This window comes from Corvus brachyrhynchos, unplaced genomic scaffold (genome assembly GCF_000691975.1).
Source record: "Corvus brachyrhynchos isolate BGI_N302 unplaced genomic scaffold, ASM69197v1 scaffold203, whole genome shotgun sequence".
Taxonomy (NCBI): Eukaryota; Metazoa; Chordata; class Aves; order Passeriformes; family Corvidae; genus Corvus; species Corvus brachyrhynchos.
The window spans coordinates 591,388-609,231 of NW_008237408.1; the positions used below are offsets into that span (position 1 = coordinate 591,388).

The window sequence follows — 17,844 nt, forward strand, 5'->3', positions numbered from 1 at the left end:
ACAGATTTGGTGGAAAGAGTTTGGCAGAGGTGATGGTGGGCAGCACCTTATGGGCAGCACCACTCAGCTTTTGGTGGCCCTGTGTCGCTGACATTCTAAAAACCATTGCATTCTCCTTTTCTCTGCTTTCTCCTTGAGCCACGACACTCGCTCTGACTTTGCTGTTCCAGCTAAACTGCATTTATTTAATTCCTGGCATGGGTGAAGGGAAGGCAGGATCCCCGTGCTGTGCTGCAGCTCCTGGGGTTGGGGTCTTCCCATGGAAATGCCAAGTTCAGGTGGTGGATTTGGGCGTTGGGAGAGCAGGTGCTCCACGGCCATTTCCATCCCACTCGGGGTCTGCTGTGGATGTCACACCACTGTCGTATGTGACCGGCGTAGCATTTTCTCGAGTGTCGAGCCCCATCTGGTGGCTTTCCTGCGTCATTTTTTGTGTCCTTGCAGTTCTCTTTCGGGATTTTTCGCCTCCTGTGCCAGTCAGCTGCGAGCGGGCAGGGAGGACAAGATGCTGGAGAAAGGGCAGGGCTCGCAGAGCTGCCTCTGCTTCTCTCCCAGCTCCCCGTCCCTGGGTGTAATTCGGAGCTCCAGAGGCTCTCCAGGCTTACGTCCTTCCCTCCTGCTCTCCCCGGCTGTGCAGTCTCGCCCGAGTGGCAGGGAATGATCTAATCGTTTTGGCCAAACCCCAGTTTGTGCCGTGAGCCCCTCCCAGAGCCTCCAGAAGGCGCTTCATCCCACTGCCGTGCTGGCAGCGGAGCTGGGACAGATGAACAGTCCCGGGAGGGGACATTTCCCACTACTGACTGGCTCGGGTGACCAGCTTTAGGGTCAGCATTAGGTGAAATGGTTCCCATCCCAAACGAGGTTACAGCCGCCGTTCAGGATGAGAAGGAAGAAGATCCAATATTAGGTTGTCAATCCCTGGAAGTGTCCAAGGCCAGGCTGGGTGAGGCTTGGAGCAACCTGGGATAGTGGAAGGTGTCCCTGCCCATGGCAGGGGGTTGGAACAAGATGGTCTTTAAGGTCCCTTCCAACCCAAACCATTCTGTGATATCAACAAGCATTAGAAAGGACCCTGTTAGGGGTCTTTTCTTAAATGCCACAAGTCCTGAGACAGAGGCAATGGTCGAGCTGTGCCTGTCCATGCATGAGACACCTCCTTCTACTCCCTCATTCCCCAAAGTCTCAAAGCTGACCAGTGACAAACTGTGGCCTTTCACATCTGTGCATCACACGTGCTGCAGGTGAAGGTGGGGTCTCATTGCTCCACCTGTGATGAAATTGGGTCAAATCCAAGAATCACAGAATATTCTGAGCTGGAGGAGACCCACAAGGATCATCAAAGTCCAACTCCTGGACAACTTCAAGGATCCTGCAGTGTGCCTGAGAGCGTTGTCCAAACACTTCCTGAGCTCTGGGATCTATGAAAGAAGCTCCTTACCAGAGTGCTGGAGGGGTTTCGATGGTCTGTCAAGCCACTGCCAAGTACTAGGACCAGTATTTGTTAAGTAGCTTCTCTTCTCGTGATGAAAATTAGGTGAGGGAGTTGTTTCTTGTGCTTCCCAAGCATTCCCAAACATTCCCCAGGCTTCACATTTGGGGGGCATCAGTTAAAGTTTTCCTACCCTTGCAATACAAAACCCACTTCATTATATGGTTTCGTTCTCAGGGCAGCATCCAGTTTAAGGTTGGGCTTGATGGTCTTGGAGGTCTTTTCCAACATTAAAGACTGGTCGGACTCTAAAAGTGCTCCTCAGATCTTGCAGGAGAGAGTGGAACTGTGCAGCCCCTGATGTCTCCTCAGAACCCCAGTCCCCCCAAACAGGTTTTGCTACACATCAACAGCTCACGCCCAGTTTTCCCTCCTGTTTCCTGCAGGTATATCCGAACTATGTACCTGGGGATCCAGAGCCAGAGGCGGAAGGAACACCAGCGGCGTTTCTACTGGGCTATGATGTACGAATATGCAGACGTAAACATGCTGCGCCTCCTGGAAACGTTCCTCGAGAGCGCCCCTCAACTGGTGCTACAGCTCTGCATAATGATCCAAAAGAACCGTGCAGAAACATTACCATGTAAGTGGCCCCCTCTTCCCCATCTTTCCAGCCTCTCCCCTCTGACCCCAGTGCTCAGCAGCTGATGGATGTGTTGCTCACTTCCCACACCCCTGGCTGGGGGCTGCCGCTTCGGGACAAATCTCTGCTGCGTTCGCTGGGTGAAATTTCTGATCGTTCCTCTGAGGAAAAAAAAAAACTCAGTGTCAAGGAAAAGATGGGATTCAGCTCTTCCACGCCCAGTCCAGGCGAAAGGAATGATGGTGTTGTCAGGAGGAGGTGGGCAGGCTCTGCTGCTGTGGCACCACTTGCTTGTCGCCTGGCACTGGGCAAACACGACCATTCCCTGGCTCAGTTTCCCTCCCTACATAAGTAGGGTGATAAAACTGGCCAGATTTGAGTTTGTGTTGTGAGGATAAATGGTTCAATGCCTATGCAATGCTCTGATGGTGTCAAGTGTGAAAAAGGGGCTTTCTTTAATAGCTGAATGCTGTAGGACCTTTTTTGATGAGTGCCCAGGAATTAAGGTCTTGTCATTGGTACCATGGTTCTCACCAAGCCCAGGAAAAGAGAGGCACGAGGCAGTGGAGGGGACTGTGTAGGGACAGAGAGGTATTGGAGGTTTCAAAGGCAGACAGATGAGATGAGGCTTGGAAGCCACCACAGAAAATATTTTGCCAGTTCTGATGCCCATCCCTGCTGTGATGTGCTGAGCACGGGGCATCTGTCCCAACTGAGAGGGACATGGCCCTGTCCCAGCCCTGGGATGAGCAGCTCTCCCAGCCCATGGCCATGCTGGCAGCCTGAGGGTGACCAGCCTGAGGGAAAATCGTCCTTTCCAAGGACCAACAGTGGAGATGCTGGGTTATTCAGCCCCTGCTCAGTGCACACACCAGGAGTGACACTCAGCTTCCCAAAGACAGCCTGGTTGGGCCCTGTCATTTCTGAGGAGTTTTTGGAGCTGAGGTGGGAACTGAAATTTGAATTCTCTTTGGGGTTAAATTTTGCTGGTTTTGCCAAGGTCACCACTGATCTACAGCATCAGGAAGCCTGACCGTTCTCCCTTTCCTCTGTACTTGCAGCATGTCCATCACAGTTGTTTATAGAGGCCTCCCTCCTCCTATTTATGCAGTCTTTTCCTGAAACCTCTCATCACGAGCTCTCCAGGCCTCCAAAGTGCTGACATGATGAATATGCCTTTCTACAACTCCTGCTAGAACGGCTCACATTTGCCAGCCCCCTTTTCCTGCTGCTTCCAACGTTATTAACCCGACTGAAAATGCAGAAATCACAGTCCAGGAGGTTTGCCAGGGCATTCTGCAGATTGTTGGACCCGCCGCAGAAAGCGCCGGGTGAAGTTTGTTGGCCTCTGTTGTGCTGCGAGTCAGACAACGCGGGAGAATAATCCCTCCAGGCTTTCAAATCCGTGGCTCTTCCACTTTGCCACTTCCAGGCGCGGCTGCCTAATCCACTGAACGAGCTGCATCATTTTTCCAGCATCCCCCTCCCCTCCCTTTGCCGGCTTTGCAGTTCCTCCACTCCTCCAGCGCGCCGAGCCGGCTGCGCTCTCTCTTCCAAGGCAGCGCACGTCCTCCCCTGCCTCCCCGAGCCCTGGAGGGCTCTTTGCCTGCCACGCTCCAGCAGCCGAGCTCGCCGGGTCCCCAGTGCATCCTCTCCCCGCATCCCTCCCCGCCTGTGCCAGGGATGCGGGCACTGATGGATGAGAGCAGCGGAGCTTGCTCAGCGCTCCTTGACTCCGGTGCAAGGTTTCCTAGAGCTCCTCCATGCCCGTTCAGTGCTTCTCTCTTCCTTCTCCTCCTCCTCCTCCTCGCAGCCGGTCCATAATGATATAAAAGCAAATTAAATGCTGAGGGGAGCCGTTGTGAAAGGGAGCATCAAAGGTTTTCCCTTAAAGCAGGCAGAAAGCAAAGGGAGATGGATACTGTTAGGAAGGCAGTGTGTTTAAAAATCAAATCAAGTCTCTCCTGGCTCATCGAGTCTGTGGGAGCGTGGCTTGTCACAGGAAGGGACCAGTTCTGCCTTTAAACAGGGACAGCATCTGCTGCATCCCTGAGGGATGCACACTGGAAAAATGGCCCAGGGAAGGGCTTAAAAGCCCGGCTACAGCCCCTGCTGATGTGTCCAGACTTCAGCTGCTTCCATACATCCCCCACAGATTCTTATGGATTCATTTAGTGCCAGACAAGGTCAGTTCACCATTTCCTGTGGCATACATCCCTGCTCCGAGCCCCAGCCCTCCCTGCTCTTTAGATTGTAATTCCAAGCCCAGGCTCCACTTTTCCCCAAATAGGTCAACTTGTATTTAAGGAGCTTTAAAAAAGGGAGTTACTGGAATGGCTATCAGGAGGTTTTGCTTTTGTCTCCTAATTCCTGTGTAAGAGACCTGTTGAGGAAAGAAGAGTGAACACACTGGAGGTCTTTACTCAGACCCAGAGCATCTCCAAAGCATTTCTGCTACCCAGCATGGTGGCAGAAAGGGCTGATCTTGGAAGAATGAGTAGAAAGGGATACGACCAGGATAATGCTTAATTTCCTGGGTTTCGATCTACTGAGTGGGTGGAAAAAAGAAAAGCCTCACCATGCCTTGCAAGAACTATTTGACCCTGAGAGGTACCTGTGTGAGAGGGTTGGGTAGGACCTGTGTCTGTTGTTCCTTCAGCACTCAAAGAACGGAGCAGTTTCACCCAAAAGTGAGAATCTCCAGCAGCAGAAGTGCTGGAGCTGTAATTGAGCTCAAGACCCAGCTTCAGTAAAGCTTGGGACAGGACCCCTGGGATTTCATGGGGGTCAGGATTCATTCCTGTATCACATCCCCAGCACAAGGCAGAGCAGATTCCAGCTTAGCTGTCCTTGCCTGAGGAAGAACAGAAAAGAGCACGAAGAGAGAAGAGGTGAGAACTCTGTGTGCTCCATCAGGTGAGAGCCCGAGCTGGAATTCTTTGGCTGGTGGAGCAAATGGATCAACACCAGCTCCTGAATATCCACATGGGAGGAGCTGGTGTTGGTAGGCATGGTCTCTGGGAAGGATTCATCTGCTCCAACCAGAGCTGGGTGAGCCCAAAACAGAGTCAACAGAAGGTGAGGGAAAAAGTATGGATCCAATACATGGATCAGCCCATGTCCAAAGCAGCTCAAGGAGGTGGGATGAGGTGCTCAACCTCCAGCAGCACCCTTCTCCAGGGAATCTGGACAGAAGCTGGGTGATACATTTAGACATATCCTTAGGATTAGGCTAAAGGAGGGGATGGGATGCTGGAGGGGATGCAGCATTGTCCCTCCATCACCCTAACTGTGCCCAAGGTTTAGGAGAGGATGAAAGGGTGTCCATCTCTCAGGCTTTTGGGCAATGATGGCCAGAGGGCTTCCCCTGGTTTAAATCATATATTTGAAGGGGGAAACATAACATTAACAACAGAAAAAGCCAGATCCTCATTCCATAATCACTCCCAGCAGATAATCCACTTCATTCCTTGCAGAACAAACCATCCTTAACCCACTCCACCCCTCAGAGGTGCCACTTCCTCCGCACCAAGTGGGAAGGAGCAGATCAAACCAGCTTAAAGGAGACACCCAACCTCTAGGCTGGCAGGAAGGTGAGAGGGATTCCAGTTTTTCTGGCATAAATCTCCTCTTAAAGAGGTTTGCTTTCACTTAATTTTTTTTTTCACGTGGCTTCTTTAAGGCTTAATGAGATTTAGCAGAAGCCCCAACGTCCTTCCACTCATGTCACAAGTTCTTTACACAAGGATTTCTGCCTGCATGAGGCTGCAGTTTTCAGCACAGGGTCTCTCCCTCCAAGAAAAGCCTCATCTCTCCACAGATGCTGTGTCCACCTCCTCAATAACCCTGCAGCTGATCTGAAAGAGATTTGCAGCATAAACCTTCCTTTCACAAAGTCCTGCTGGAATCTCTGGAATTTTGGGAGGTGTCTGCACTTTACACAGCCCTCAATAGTCGGCTGAAGATGCTCATGTATTTAAGGAAAAGCAACATTAACGTATGGGGGGTCATTTTTTTTTTACGCAGAGTGATACAAATTAGGCATTAAAATGGGTTTCAGATATCTGAGCTACACAAGTGTGCTGGCTGCAGAGTTATCCTGGTGGAGTTTACAAATCATCTTGTCCCTCCCAAAACAAAGTCCTATTTTTTAATCATCTTCTCTCTCTTCTCTACCATGTCTGGGGGCCGTTTATTATAATTTTTGATCCCTTTTTGCAGGGGCAAACTAAAGATGATTTTCCCTGTCACTTAGTTTAGAAGACTCAGCTGGTCAACTGAGTTAGAATGGGACCTTCAGCCTGTAGGTGCTCAAAAATGTGATTTTCAAATGGCATCAATACTGGCCTGAATGTAACTGAAGAGACTAAAATCCCAATGTCTCCAATGAAAGTGGGGAAGAGACTTGTGGGATTTGAAATTTCATCCTTTTCCCCACATGAAGGAGCACTAAAAGTTAGTGCAAGACCCTTCATGCTGGTCTGGGCCAAGCAGGTGTGTCCAACAATGCTCAAACAGGAGTCCAAACCCCCAAATCCAATCTCTGTGACCTCACAACACAAAATCGTCCCCATTTATGCAGAATCCCATAACCTCATAAATAAATTAGGGTTTGTTCTACACAGGCACCAGACCCCATGGGGATCAGTGCAAAATTCAATACGGAATCTGCAGATTCTGTGTGGGAAAGTCCTATTTCTCCAAAGCAAAAATTCTCTTCCAGACTGATGCATTTTTCCTAAGATCCACCAAGAAAACGGAATTGTGTGACTAAAGAAGTCTTTGCCTTGTAAAGTCCTCAGTAACAGGAGATGGCTTGGGGACAAGATCTACCAGAGTCACACTCTGGGCTTTGGCTCAGGTTCTGAGACAGATCATGAGGAAAAAGAGATGCTAAAACTTTGCCCAAAGGCACATTTTCTTTTTTCCCTTTTTTCTCATGTCATTCCTTGGGGATTAAAAGAAGTGGGAGACATCCATCACCCAGCCCTGTTTTCCTGTGACAGAATGGAAAAGCAGTTGCTCATTGCCATGTGGGAAAGGGACCCCACCAGTCCTGTGCTTGCCGGGCAGGGACGATCTGGGATAATCTGCCTTGAAAATTTGTCCTGACTCCACCACAGTTTCCCTTTAAATGTTCACCAGCAGCCCAAGGAGGCCCAGATAGGTCTGAACTCATAAGCAGCTCACCTGGGAGGCCACTCATATGACTCCAGTGTTCTGCCAGACTGGGGCATATGGCTCTGTTCCTGCCTTTCCCTCCTTCCCACCAAAGCCGGATGACAGGGAGCAATTTGGTGCCCTGCTGGAAAGGAGCTGCTGGTGCCCGGCCAATTCCCAGCAGCATCAAAAAGCCATCTCCACAGTTGGCAGTGGCACCGAGGACGCCTTGCTCTGGCATGCTGAGAGCAGGCCAAGCCTGAGGCACGCTGGCATGGGACAGCTTGTCCCATCATCAGCCGTATCGTCCCAGCGCCGTGGGATCCAGGAGCCTTCGGAGCCAGGGACAGCTTTTTTATTTTTTTCCAATGGGATTTGGAGCCAGCCCAAAGAGAGACATCATCCCTTCGCCCATCCCCACCTGCAGCTTCTCTGTCCACCACCTTGCCATGTCTCTGGCTCTTATTTTTGGAGTGCTGATAAAACCCCGTCTGTTCCGTACCACGTGTCACCGTCACACACAGGACACGGCACAGCCAGGAAAGATGAGTCACCATTCACGGGACAGTGCTGGCAGGGGGCCAGTGCTGCCAATTTTAGGCTTTGTCAGGCTGTGGTAATCACTGGGAAGGGGTTACATCATCAGAGCACTACACCAGCATTAGCTCATGCTGTTCCCGGGAGCTGCGGGCCAGCCGGGAAACTGAGGCATGGAGAGAGGTTTGGCTTCTTGTCAAGCAGATTCCAGGCAGGAAATTCGGGGGTTTTTTGGGTAATTCCATGCTGCAGGCTTTCTGGAGATACCTCTCATGGGAAATTTGGGATTAGAGCATAGGAAAAGGTGCTGTTGCTTAATGAAATACATGGGAATTCAATTCTTTTTAGCTTCAGGTTGCTCCTCTGTGGGGTTCTCATCAGGCATCTAGGAGAGCATGGATAAACAGGACCTCTGGGATGTGCAAAAAACCATGGAGAAGATGCCAGACTATTCTGTATTTCTGCCCCTGATGAAGGTGGAGCAGTTCAGGTTGATGCAACTCCAAATCGCTGAGTTTTGAAGGAAAGAATTCTCTCATTTCAGAAGCTATTAATTGTTTTTCAATGATTAGCTTGGGGTGACAGTCCCGAGTCTGGCGTGCAGCAAAATTACTGAGTCAGTAGAAATCTCCTGAAATGAGATGTCCCTAAGTGGCATTTGACCAACCTCATGCTCTCAGTGCCCTCAGAACGTCCACATCTTCATGCAGACAGTCACTGAGGGAGGACGGCCACCAGGCACAGGAGCCCCTGTCTGATGTACATCAAGGTCCCAAAGGCCTTGCGAAAGGTAAAAAGACCCAGGAGATAAGCCAGGACGAGCATGTGTGGACACCAAGTTCTGGCCTGCTACCCATCACTTAGGTCTTTGCAGAGTGTACAAAACGTGGGAAGCAGAGGAAGAAAGAGTTTCCTGCTGTTATCCTTGGAAATCAGTGTCCCTGGTGCCTTCAGCTACCCCACTGCGAGACAGCACCAGCTGCACCACATCCGTTTTTGTCACTTTGTCACTCCCCCTCACAGAAATGCTCTGCCAGGCTCGCCTCATTGATGCCAGCCCTGTGTACTCTCCAGGAATGTTGAGATGCTCCTTCTTTTCCAAAGACCAGTCCCCTCTGCTGGGATTATGCTGAGGCAGTTCCACCAAAGGGCCCCTACACAACATCAAAGGTTTATAAACCATAAGGTTACAAAGCGTGCACTGCTGACTCATCTCTGAGACCTCTTTCTTTGGCCAGTGAGCATGGTCCAAGCTGCGTCCCTTCCTCTTTCCCATCAGGCCAAAATCACTCCCAGAACTGGGATGAAGTTATTTCTCTAATGGCCTGCAGGCTTTCTGTGTCCAGGCCAAGCCATCTGCCAGAGGAGGTTTGCAGGATCCCTGTTTCGTGCTGTCACAGACCCTTTGAAGCATTGCCTTGATGTTGTCTGATCTCCAAGGAACGGCCCGTGGGAGTTGTTTTTTTAGCAGGAAGTTCCTCCATGAAGCCCTGGCAGGAGATGTTGCTTCCCCAACCTGGGGACAAGTCTGTTGGGTTTCATCCCTGCTGATAAACCAAAACACATCAGAACGTGAGCACAGCCACCAGATCTTGTTCATCCTCTGCTTCAATTATCAGCACCGCCCTTGGCACATTTTTAGCTGCTGGCAGCCAACACCAACCCAAACAATTCCCATGCTTGGCTCAGGTGATGGCAAGAACAATTCCCACCAAGCACTCTGGACCACCCTGTTTTGGAGGCTGGGACAGAACGTAGCAGTCAATAGAATTAGGCTTGGCTTAGTTGCTGCTCTCTGGGCACAGGGTCCAAAGCTGCCTCAGGTCTGTGCTAAGGAAAAAGGGATTCTCATGGTCGCTCTCTGAAGCAGACAGCAGAACTCCTTGGGCTTTCCTTTCCAGCAGGGGAGCAGGTGCTGCTCCCCTCTTTTTCGGAGTATTTTAGCCCCCATTTGCAGGATTACAGCATCCTTTCAACTTGTGGTAGGCAGATTTACATCCTTCCCAATGGCTGCTGTTCTCATCCGAATTAAAACAACAACAACAAAAAAGGAATGGCAGGATAGAGGTGCTGCAACAGATGTCAAATTGCAGCGTTAAAATGTGCATATATTGAGCATGTTTGCGGAGTCCTGTGGTTTCATGCCAACCATCCCTACGCAGAACATAGAAATGGGTGGGAAAAATTTTATTCTAAATGGAGCCATGTGTTGTTTTTCTTAGCAAAAGGGTTTTTTTCCCCTGTTTCAGTGCATTCCAGTAGTTCCTTGAGGTGTGTTTCTCTTCTAAGGGTTCCTAACGGTAGAATTCAAATATCATTAGGTCTGAAAAACCTCAGTGTAGGAGGCTCCTTCTGGTATTTTCAGGACTCAAATTGGAAGCAACTCTGCTGGATCTGATACACTCAGAAATCTTAGCAAAGAATTGGCCACTAGAAGTTGTAACTAAAGTGCCCTTCACAAAGAGCCAGCTGTTGAATGTGCAATATGATTTTTCCTTCAAGAATAACCTCTCTTGGATTTTGCCATCTTATTCTTACCAGCTGAAGTAATCACGTTTGGGGTGGGGGTTTTGTGCCTTTTGGTCTAGAAAGACTGTTTCATGGGACAAAAACTAAGTCCTCAACAGCAAATAGCAATGGAAGTTTCTAGAGAGGGTTGTGTTCCTGTCAGGTTGAACCAGGTTTGTGTGACTGTCCTGCCTTCTAACACTGCCAACAAAGAGGGATTTTGCTCTGCTTGCACGGAGTTGAGTCCTGTCCTTGCTGGAGGTGTTGTCAGAACATCCTGGTGGAGCATTTCCAATGAAAACTCTTGGGGTCTCTGGAGGAGCTTCACATCCTCTCATCTGTGGCTGTTCTTTTTTAGGGGCTCAGGTGGGGCTCTTTTTCAGTGTCATTCTGAGACAGCACTTAAAGGCTTCAAATTAACAGGGATTTAACTCAAAAGTCTTTATAATTACAGTGATGACTGTGCAGAGGGCACCTCGGCCTGAAAAGAGTGGCAATTCATGCAGCTTTTGACAAAAATAGACACGAAGAGCAGTTCTCATGCTCTATTTCCAAACAAGCTAATCTGTGCCCAGGAAATCCTGGCTGCTGCTTTCCCAGCACATTTCTAATGCAGAATTAACCCAGGTGATTGGTGCCTGGAGGGATTTAGACCAAGCTCAGGGCAGACCATCTCTCCTTCATGTCTGTGGTCATCAGAAGACAGAGATGCACACGGCTGTTGGTTCTGAGTGTCTTTATCAAGTTCAATTCTATCCCTGCCCACACGAGAGCCAGGGATTCATGGGATTCCTGTCCTTTGGAGGATGCATTGGGAAAAGGTGGACTTGGGCATGGTGGGAAAATCCTGGAGAGATTTTGGCACTTGAGTCCTCGCTGCTGGGGTGTGGGTTACTGGTCCATATGAACCCTAATTTAAGTGATAATAGCAGCTCTTCTAATTGGAAACACCATCCATGCAGCCCCACACTGACATCGAAAACACCATCAGTAAGATTAATAAGAATTCTGATTCCAAAAGTCACACAGGAAAGAACTGCTCTGCATGAACACCCTCAAAGTAGCATCTGCTGAAGTGGGGGCTCTTTCAGTTTCTTTCTTTTGCTGAAAGGAAAACAGTGAATTCTTTCCATTCCATTTTCTTAACATTTAGGGGAAGCTTCAAAACGGAAGAGCCATTTCAAACTAAACAGTGTTGAGTTATAAATAATTTTATATCGTTTATGACACACCAGCAGGAACTCCAAAAGTAAGACTGTGTGTGTCTCTCTACTCTCTGATCTCCTCCAGCTTCTCTAGGACTGAGTCTAATCACCCAACTCACTCCAAATTCCTGAATGGAATTCTTAGACACCTGCCATGCATTGTTCCCCCTGAAAAATGTGTTTGTGTGTTGTCATTTCCTTGAGCTCCACCATTAGAGTCCCATCAGAGGCTCTGGTGGCTGGATGGAGGAGTTTCAGAAGAGGCTGCTCTGCAGAAGGCAGGATTTGTCTCTGGCTCTAGCAATGGACTCACACTGACATTTTCCTCAGGCATAATTTTGGGAACATAGCTGAGATCAGATTCCTGGAACGATTACCCCATCCTGCTAAAATAACATTTTTTTCTGGCAGAAAGCTGTCCCCACATCTGTATTACACTTTACCTAAGCTCTACCTGCCACGCCTGGGCTCCCCAGAGCTGTCCAGACATAGCAGCCACCTGGACTAATTTCCTCTGCCCAGCCTGAAAAATCTGATAATATGAGAGGCTTCCTCTCCAGGAGTTGAGGAGTTGAACCAAAGATCTTCCACATGATTTTTAACATGATGAAAAGGATTACATGACCATAAACAGAGGACTGTGATCAGATTTTGTCTATACCTGTAACACAAACAGTGTTGCAGCCCAAGCACTGGCGCTCAGATGATTGTGCTAAGTTGGTCTCTTTTTGCCGGCCAGCCCTTTCCCAAAGCTTTCCCAGGCATGAGAAAACAAATTCACATAGTCCAGGAACCATTCCCACCAGGCAGATTGGATACAGCTCCTGAGGGAGTTTAACAGGATGGGCATGAGCTGGGCTCGGGGTCAACAAACCTGGTTCTGTTTCTCCTTTGTGGCTCAGATACCACCACCAGGTTCTCTTCCCCTGCTTCCTCCTCCTCTGTGCTGTTTTTTATGAGCTGTTCTGTGGTGACAAGTCACCACACAGGATCAAAGACCCCAGTTAGCCAAGTGAGGTGAGGCTTGTTTGTGGATCTGTGCCTATACAGGGACTGAGATTTCCCCTAAGAGCTGCCAGAAATGTTCCAGCTCTGGAACAGGTGTCAGCAGCTTTTTTCCCTAAATAGGTACAGCCTGAGATACCTGCAGTCAGCATCCTGGGAAAGGGGCAAGGCTGTTATGGTGATGCCATGATGATTTTTTGCCTTTTCTTTTATACCCCTTTTATACCTTTTTTATAGCTTTTGTATTCTTAGTGGTTTTTTGGCCTACATTCTTAGACTTGTTTGTCAAGCTAGGAGACTCACCATCTTAGATCAGAGTGCCCCAGACCCCAAGCTCCTCTCCAGAATACATTTTGTAAACTGAGATAGAACGATCCAGGGGAAGGCTCTTTGGGGACAGGGGCTCATTCAAGCCTCTCATTGGGGAATTTTTGATAGATGTGCTAATTAGTAAAACCTATAATGTTATACCTGATCTTTTGTGTGGGTGCATTGTGGGGTGCATTTCGGTGCATTCCACCTGGATGTAGTGCACCTAAGGATCCTTGAAATAAATATAGAGGTAAAATCCCTTTTCCTTTCTAATTGTGTTTGATTCTTAATTTTAAGACCAGGAAAAGGCATCAATGGAAAGCAAGAAGTGGATTTTCATGCTGATGAGGGCTGTGTACCCACAGGCCTGTTGACACCAGCCTTCTCAGTGATGTAACAGAGGGATGTTGTCATTCTCCTGCCACTTGAGGATGTTGGTAACTCTGTCTGGCTGTTCTAGGATGACCTCTGGTTGACCATAGCACCCTTCTCACTTCAGAAGGGCGTCAGGGGGTTGTTTTTCCTGCCTGGCCTTCAGTGGTATAAATAAAAGTGTTATGTCACTTGAGTTTCTGCACATCATGTTGGGTCTGTCAGCTTCTGCTCTGCATCAGCCAGTGTGGGTTATTCTGCTTGTCTAGGAGCCAGGAACAGGTTTCATCAATCCTCCTCTCTCTCCTCTCTTAACCTTGCTGAGACTCAGTGTTCCCCTCTGACCGCTCGTGGGGACTCGGTAGATGCCAAACCACTGCTACCAACTATTCATCTTTCTCACTTCTTCTTTGGTTATTTCAGTTCAAACAAGTGTTCAGGGCCAGGTTGGATGGGACCTGAGCACCCTGATCTAGTGGAAGGTGTCCCTGCCCACAGCAGGGGGTGGAACAAGATGAGAGTTAAGGTCCCTTCCCTCTCAAACCATTCCATGATTCACCAGGTAGAGTCAATGGAGAGACAGAGGCATTTCCAGACAGCTCGTCCCACATCTCAGACAGCATTCCTGGGGTGAAATAAACACTGAGCATGTGATGGACGGGACATCTTCATACAGAGGGTTTCAAAACAGGGGAGAAGCTTTGCCAGTCCTGGTGTGGTGGGTGATGGCCAACATTTTGAACAGGAGACAGACACTTCACGGAGGTTATTCGAGGACAATCCCAAACAGAGGGTGGATTATCCCAACTCTGTTTGGCCCGGGGTGCTCGTGCCTCCCACAGCAGGATCAGTCTCTGGCTTGCATCCAGGAGGAGATACAAGACTCGATGGCTGCAGGGTCAGAGCTGGTTTGGAGCGCCCGAGTTCACCGAGGACATGAATAGGAGGAGACACGACAGAAGCAGCCGAGATAATGAGAGCACAGATCAGACGAGTGTGGCCGGTCACCTCTTCCTGCAGCAGGGAAAAGGGGGCACTGGGGACAGCTGAAAAGCAGAAGGATGAAAGGGGAGGAAAGCAAAGCCTCTGGAAACATAATCCCTGGTGACCCCATGGATGTTTCCTCAAGGCAGTGCTGAGGCGTGGGCTGGGGGAGGAACTAAGGAGGGATTCAGCATTTCTGGGGTCACCGAGGACATCTCAATTTAGCAAAAGGAAAAGGGTTTAGGAAGCAACATTTCAGGACATGAGCCAGCTTTTGACTGTCAAGGGGCAGGAGGGCAGCTCTCCATGTGAGCCGTTCTGGAGCTGCCTTGGTATGGATTTTCTCGCAGTTAAATGTTTGGGAGCATGGATGTGCATGTGGTCTAATGTGGAAGAGCCCGCCTTGTGCCAGCTTGGGCATGGGCTGTCCTGTACAGAAACTCAACACAAGCCTTGTGTGGGATTCCAGTGGGATTTGGTGGTAGAAGACTTACATATTATCCAGACCTACTTGGGAATCTGTCCCTGGAAAGAGTTACTTACCTTCGTTTTCTGCCTTTCTCAGTCACCAGCAGTTTTCTATTTCTTATGGAATGGTGATGCTGTGTCCAGGTGAGCTGGATCCTGGAGAATGGGGATGTGATATTCCTTGAGGGAAGGTCCCAGAGGATCTCTCTAGCAAGGGAGCAGGTGTTGAGGATGTGAAACTCACCCCTTGCCTGATGAAAGCCAAATATTTTCAGAGAAGAGCAAAGGACAGGACACTGGTGTGACATCTCTTCCCAGTCTCCGCAGTGCCAAACTCTGGATTTTCATCCCTGGTCATTCCAGCTCTTAGTAGAGCACAGAGGTGTCACATAAATGTGAGGAGGCCATTCCTGGGTCAGACTTTTGAATTATGTCCACCTTAGGTGGAATAGTTCTCATCTGCCATGCTGGACTGGTGGCAGACTGGAGAAACTGTTTAAGGAAGTGTCCTGAAATTCAGTGAGGAAAATGAATGACAAAACGGTCTGTGCAGCCCTTCATTATTTATATACTGGCAGTGTTCCATATTTTTCCATGTTCAAAGAGACAAATAAAGAGGGAAAATGAAGGAAAAAAGACACAAGTCATTCCCTCCTCTGATGGGGAAGAATAAAGAAAGATCAAGCATCAAAATCCATCAGGAAACAATGAAAATCAGACCTGGGGTCTGATTCTGACCCCTTTTGCTCTGACACAAACAAATTAAATCAGATTTAAAAAAAAAAGGGGAGTGACTTTCAGGCTCTCTTGTTACAAAAGCAGGATCTGGCTTGATCTCTTTTGTGTATAAATGCATTTTCACTCTGTGTGCATCAAAATGAAAGCCTGTTCCCCGGCTCCTACTGAGCTTCAGGGAGGAACGTGCCACCCAAAGGGGAAAACAGGATAACAGGGTTCACAGCACAGGGGCCTGAGCAGCCAGCCAGGGATGGGGATGAACTGAAATGTGGCACTTGGCATTAAGCAAGAGCTGCCTCTGCACAGGGGCTGAGGGAAGGTTTCGTGTCACGCTCAATATTTGCTGTCCCGCTCACCCGGGAGAAATGTTGGTATGGTCCCATTTTGTTTTAGTAGAGTCTTAAGGAGAATTAATGTCAGAAAAAGAAATAGAGTGCTGTTTAGGCATCATTTTCAACATTAAAGGGACAGGCACCACAGGAAATACTCAGGGCATGTGCTACAGCAACTGCATCCAAATTACGGGCAGCCAACAACCTGCAGCTGGACTCGTGATGAAAACTGCCCCTGCCCCTAGTGAAAAACCTCTCTCCTCAGCTGGACAACACTGAGAGTAAGGCCAAAAGGGGTATATTGTTCATTTTAAATATTCATTTGTGTGTGTATGTGTGATTTTTCTATTAGACTGGTTGTAAAACCATGCATAACTGCATAGCAGGAATAGGCCAGAGAGACAGGGATGGCTTTCCCTGCACTGTTTTTGTTCCTGGGCTTTAAAAACAGCAATTGTGATTTAAGAGGAGTCATTGCTTCAATTCTTTTGTGTGAATAGGGTTTTTTTTCCAAAGAGCCTCATTACAAATCTGAGATGACCTTTTCTTTTTCTGGACCATGGGTAGGAACCAAAGGATGAAAACCAAACCAGGATGAAATTCAGGGTGTCCCTGTGAGCTTCAGCAGCTTCCCTTGAACTCAGAGTGGTTCAGGCTTCTCTCCTCTGGTATCAGATCACTGCATTATACTCAAGTCCACTCATGTTTTCATGATCCAAAGCAACAGCTCTTGTTTCCCTTTCTCAGGGAATCCATTCCTTGGTCTGACATTCTCAGAAATTTAACTTTTTTACACCTGCCTTATTTCTCACTGCTTTCTCACCTGTCTTTACCATTTCCTGTAGCACAGCCTCTGTGCCACATGTGTTTAGCATTGAAGAGGGATCATGAGCTCCCATGAGAAAGGCAGAATTTGTTTGAGTCTCACCTGGTGTCACTTGATATACCCCGAGTGCCTTCCCTCACTCCAGCTCCCAGCTCAGAAATGTTCTTGTCCTCTGTATGCAAGTTTGTCCCATCTGCCAGCTCCACGCAGAGCTCTGGAATATCCTAAAGCATCTCAAAGGTTGCTGGATTCCCACCTGTGATGGTTGCACTAAGCTTTGATCCTCCTTTGAGCAAAGAGGCATCATTTAACCATGGACACCCTGGGGTGAGTCTCTACAGTAGGAGCTGAATCCTGTCTGAAATGCCGTGTCAAGCACACTGTGATGTGAAGGAGATCTACTCCCTGCTTTAGCTTGGATTTTATACGAGATCTTGAGTAAATCCTTCAAATCTTGGTGCTTCATCTGTCAAACGGGACATAATACAGCTTTACCTCGCTGTGCTGAATGTAGGTGAGCAGATGTCTCACTGTAAGGACTCACTCCTAAAGGGATCTGGGGGATTATTTCTTGTGCTGTGTCATTCAAGACACAGGAACTCGACTCCTTGATGGTGCTGACTTTGGCCTGTGAGTCACTCATGGCTTCCTAGGGCAGAGAGGTTTGTGGAGAATCCCAGTCCATGCCAGTCTGACTCATTACGGGCAGGTGGGATGCAGATGCCAGAGATGCAGCCACAAGGAATCAGCCCCATAGGAGCTGATTTCCTGCTGGTTTGAGAATGCCCACACACTGTGCAAAGTGGGGATGTTCCACTCCCAAGACCGAAAACAAACTGGGAGGAGTGGGAGTGGGCTTTTTTTGAAGTGACTTCAGTGTTTACCCAACTCCATCCCTTTGATAAACAGACCTTGGAAGGGAGTTGAAACCTACTCGTGCTCCATGAAGGTGCGTCAGTCACCATGTGCACGAGTCAGAATCAAAATAAAAAGCTACTACTCATGTGAGCCAACTTTCCAGGACTTTTTGTTTTAGTTATAACTGAAGAGATCTCTACAGTTGCTTAGAAATAAGGTCTGGAGAAGGTGGGAGGAAAAACAGGGACAGTTTATCCCACAGTCTGTGAGAAGAGTAAATTGCATGAAGATGTCACGGGCTAGAAGTCACAGGGAAAGTTGGGAATGAAAACTCATGGTCAAGATGATAAAAGTGCTGTGTCATTTAGGTCTGTATGAAAGAGCCAGGGAGCAATTTCTGTGGCAACACAGTAAGAAGTAAAAGTAAGAGTGATGTAAAAGTCTTTACATCACTCCACGGTTCCTGC

The 17,844-nt window shown here is 48.6% G+C and overlaps 1 protein-coding gene across 1 annotated transcript in view; it reads left to right on the plus strand.

Annotated features, from left to right (window-relative positions):
- Positions 1-1,703: 1,703 nt before the first annotated feature.
- XKR6 (XK related 6) overlaps positions 1,704-17,844 on the plus strand; it is a 23,034-nt gene continuing 6,893 nt past the window's right edge. Inside the window, exon 1 of the mRNA XM_008631031.2 lies at positions 1,704-2,072. Within this exon, the coding sequence (XP_008629253.2) occupies positions 1,790-2,072 (283 nt within the window). The 5' untranslated portion in view covers positions 1,704-1,789. The remainder of the gene's footprint in view (positions 2,073-17,844) is intronic.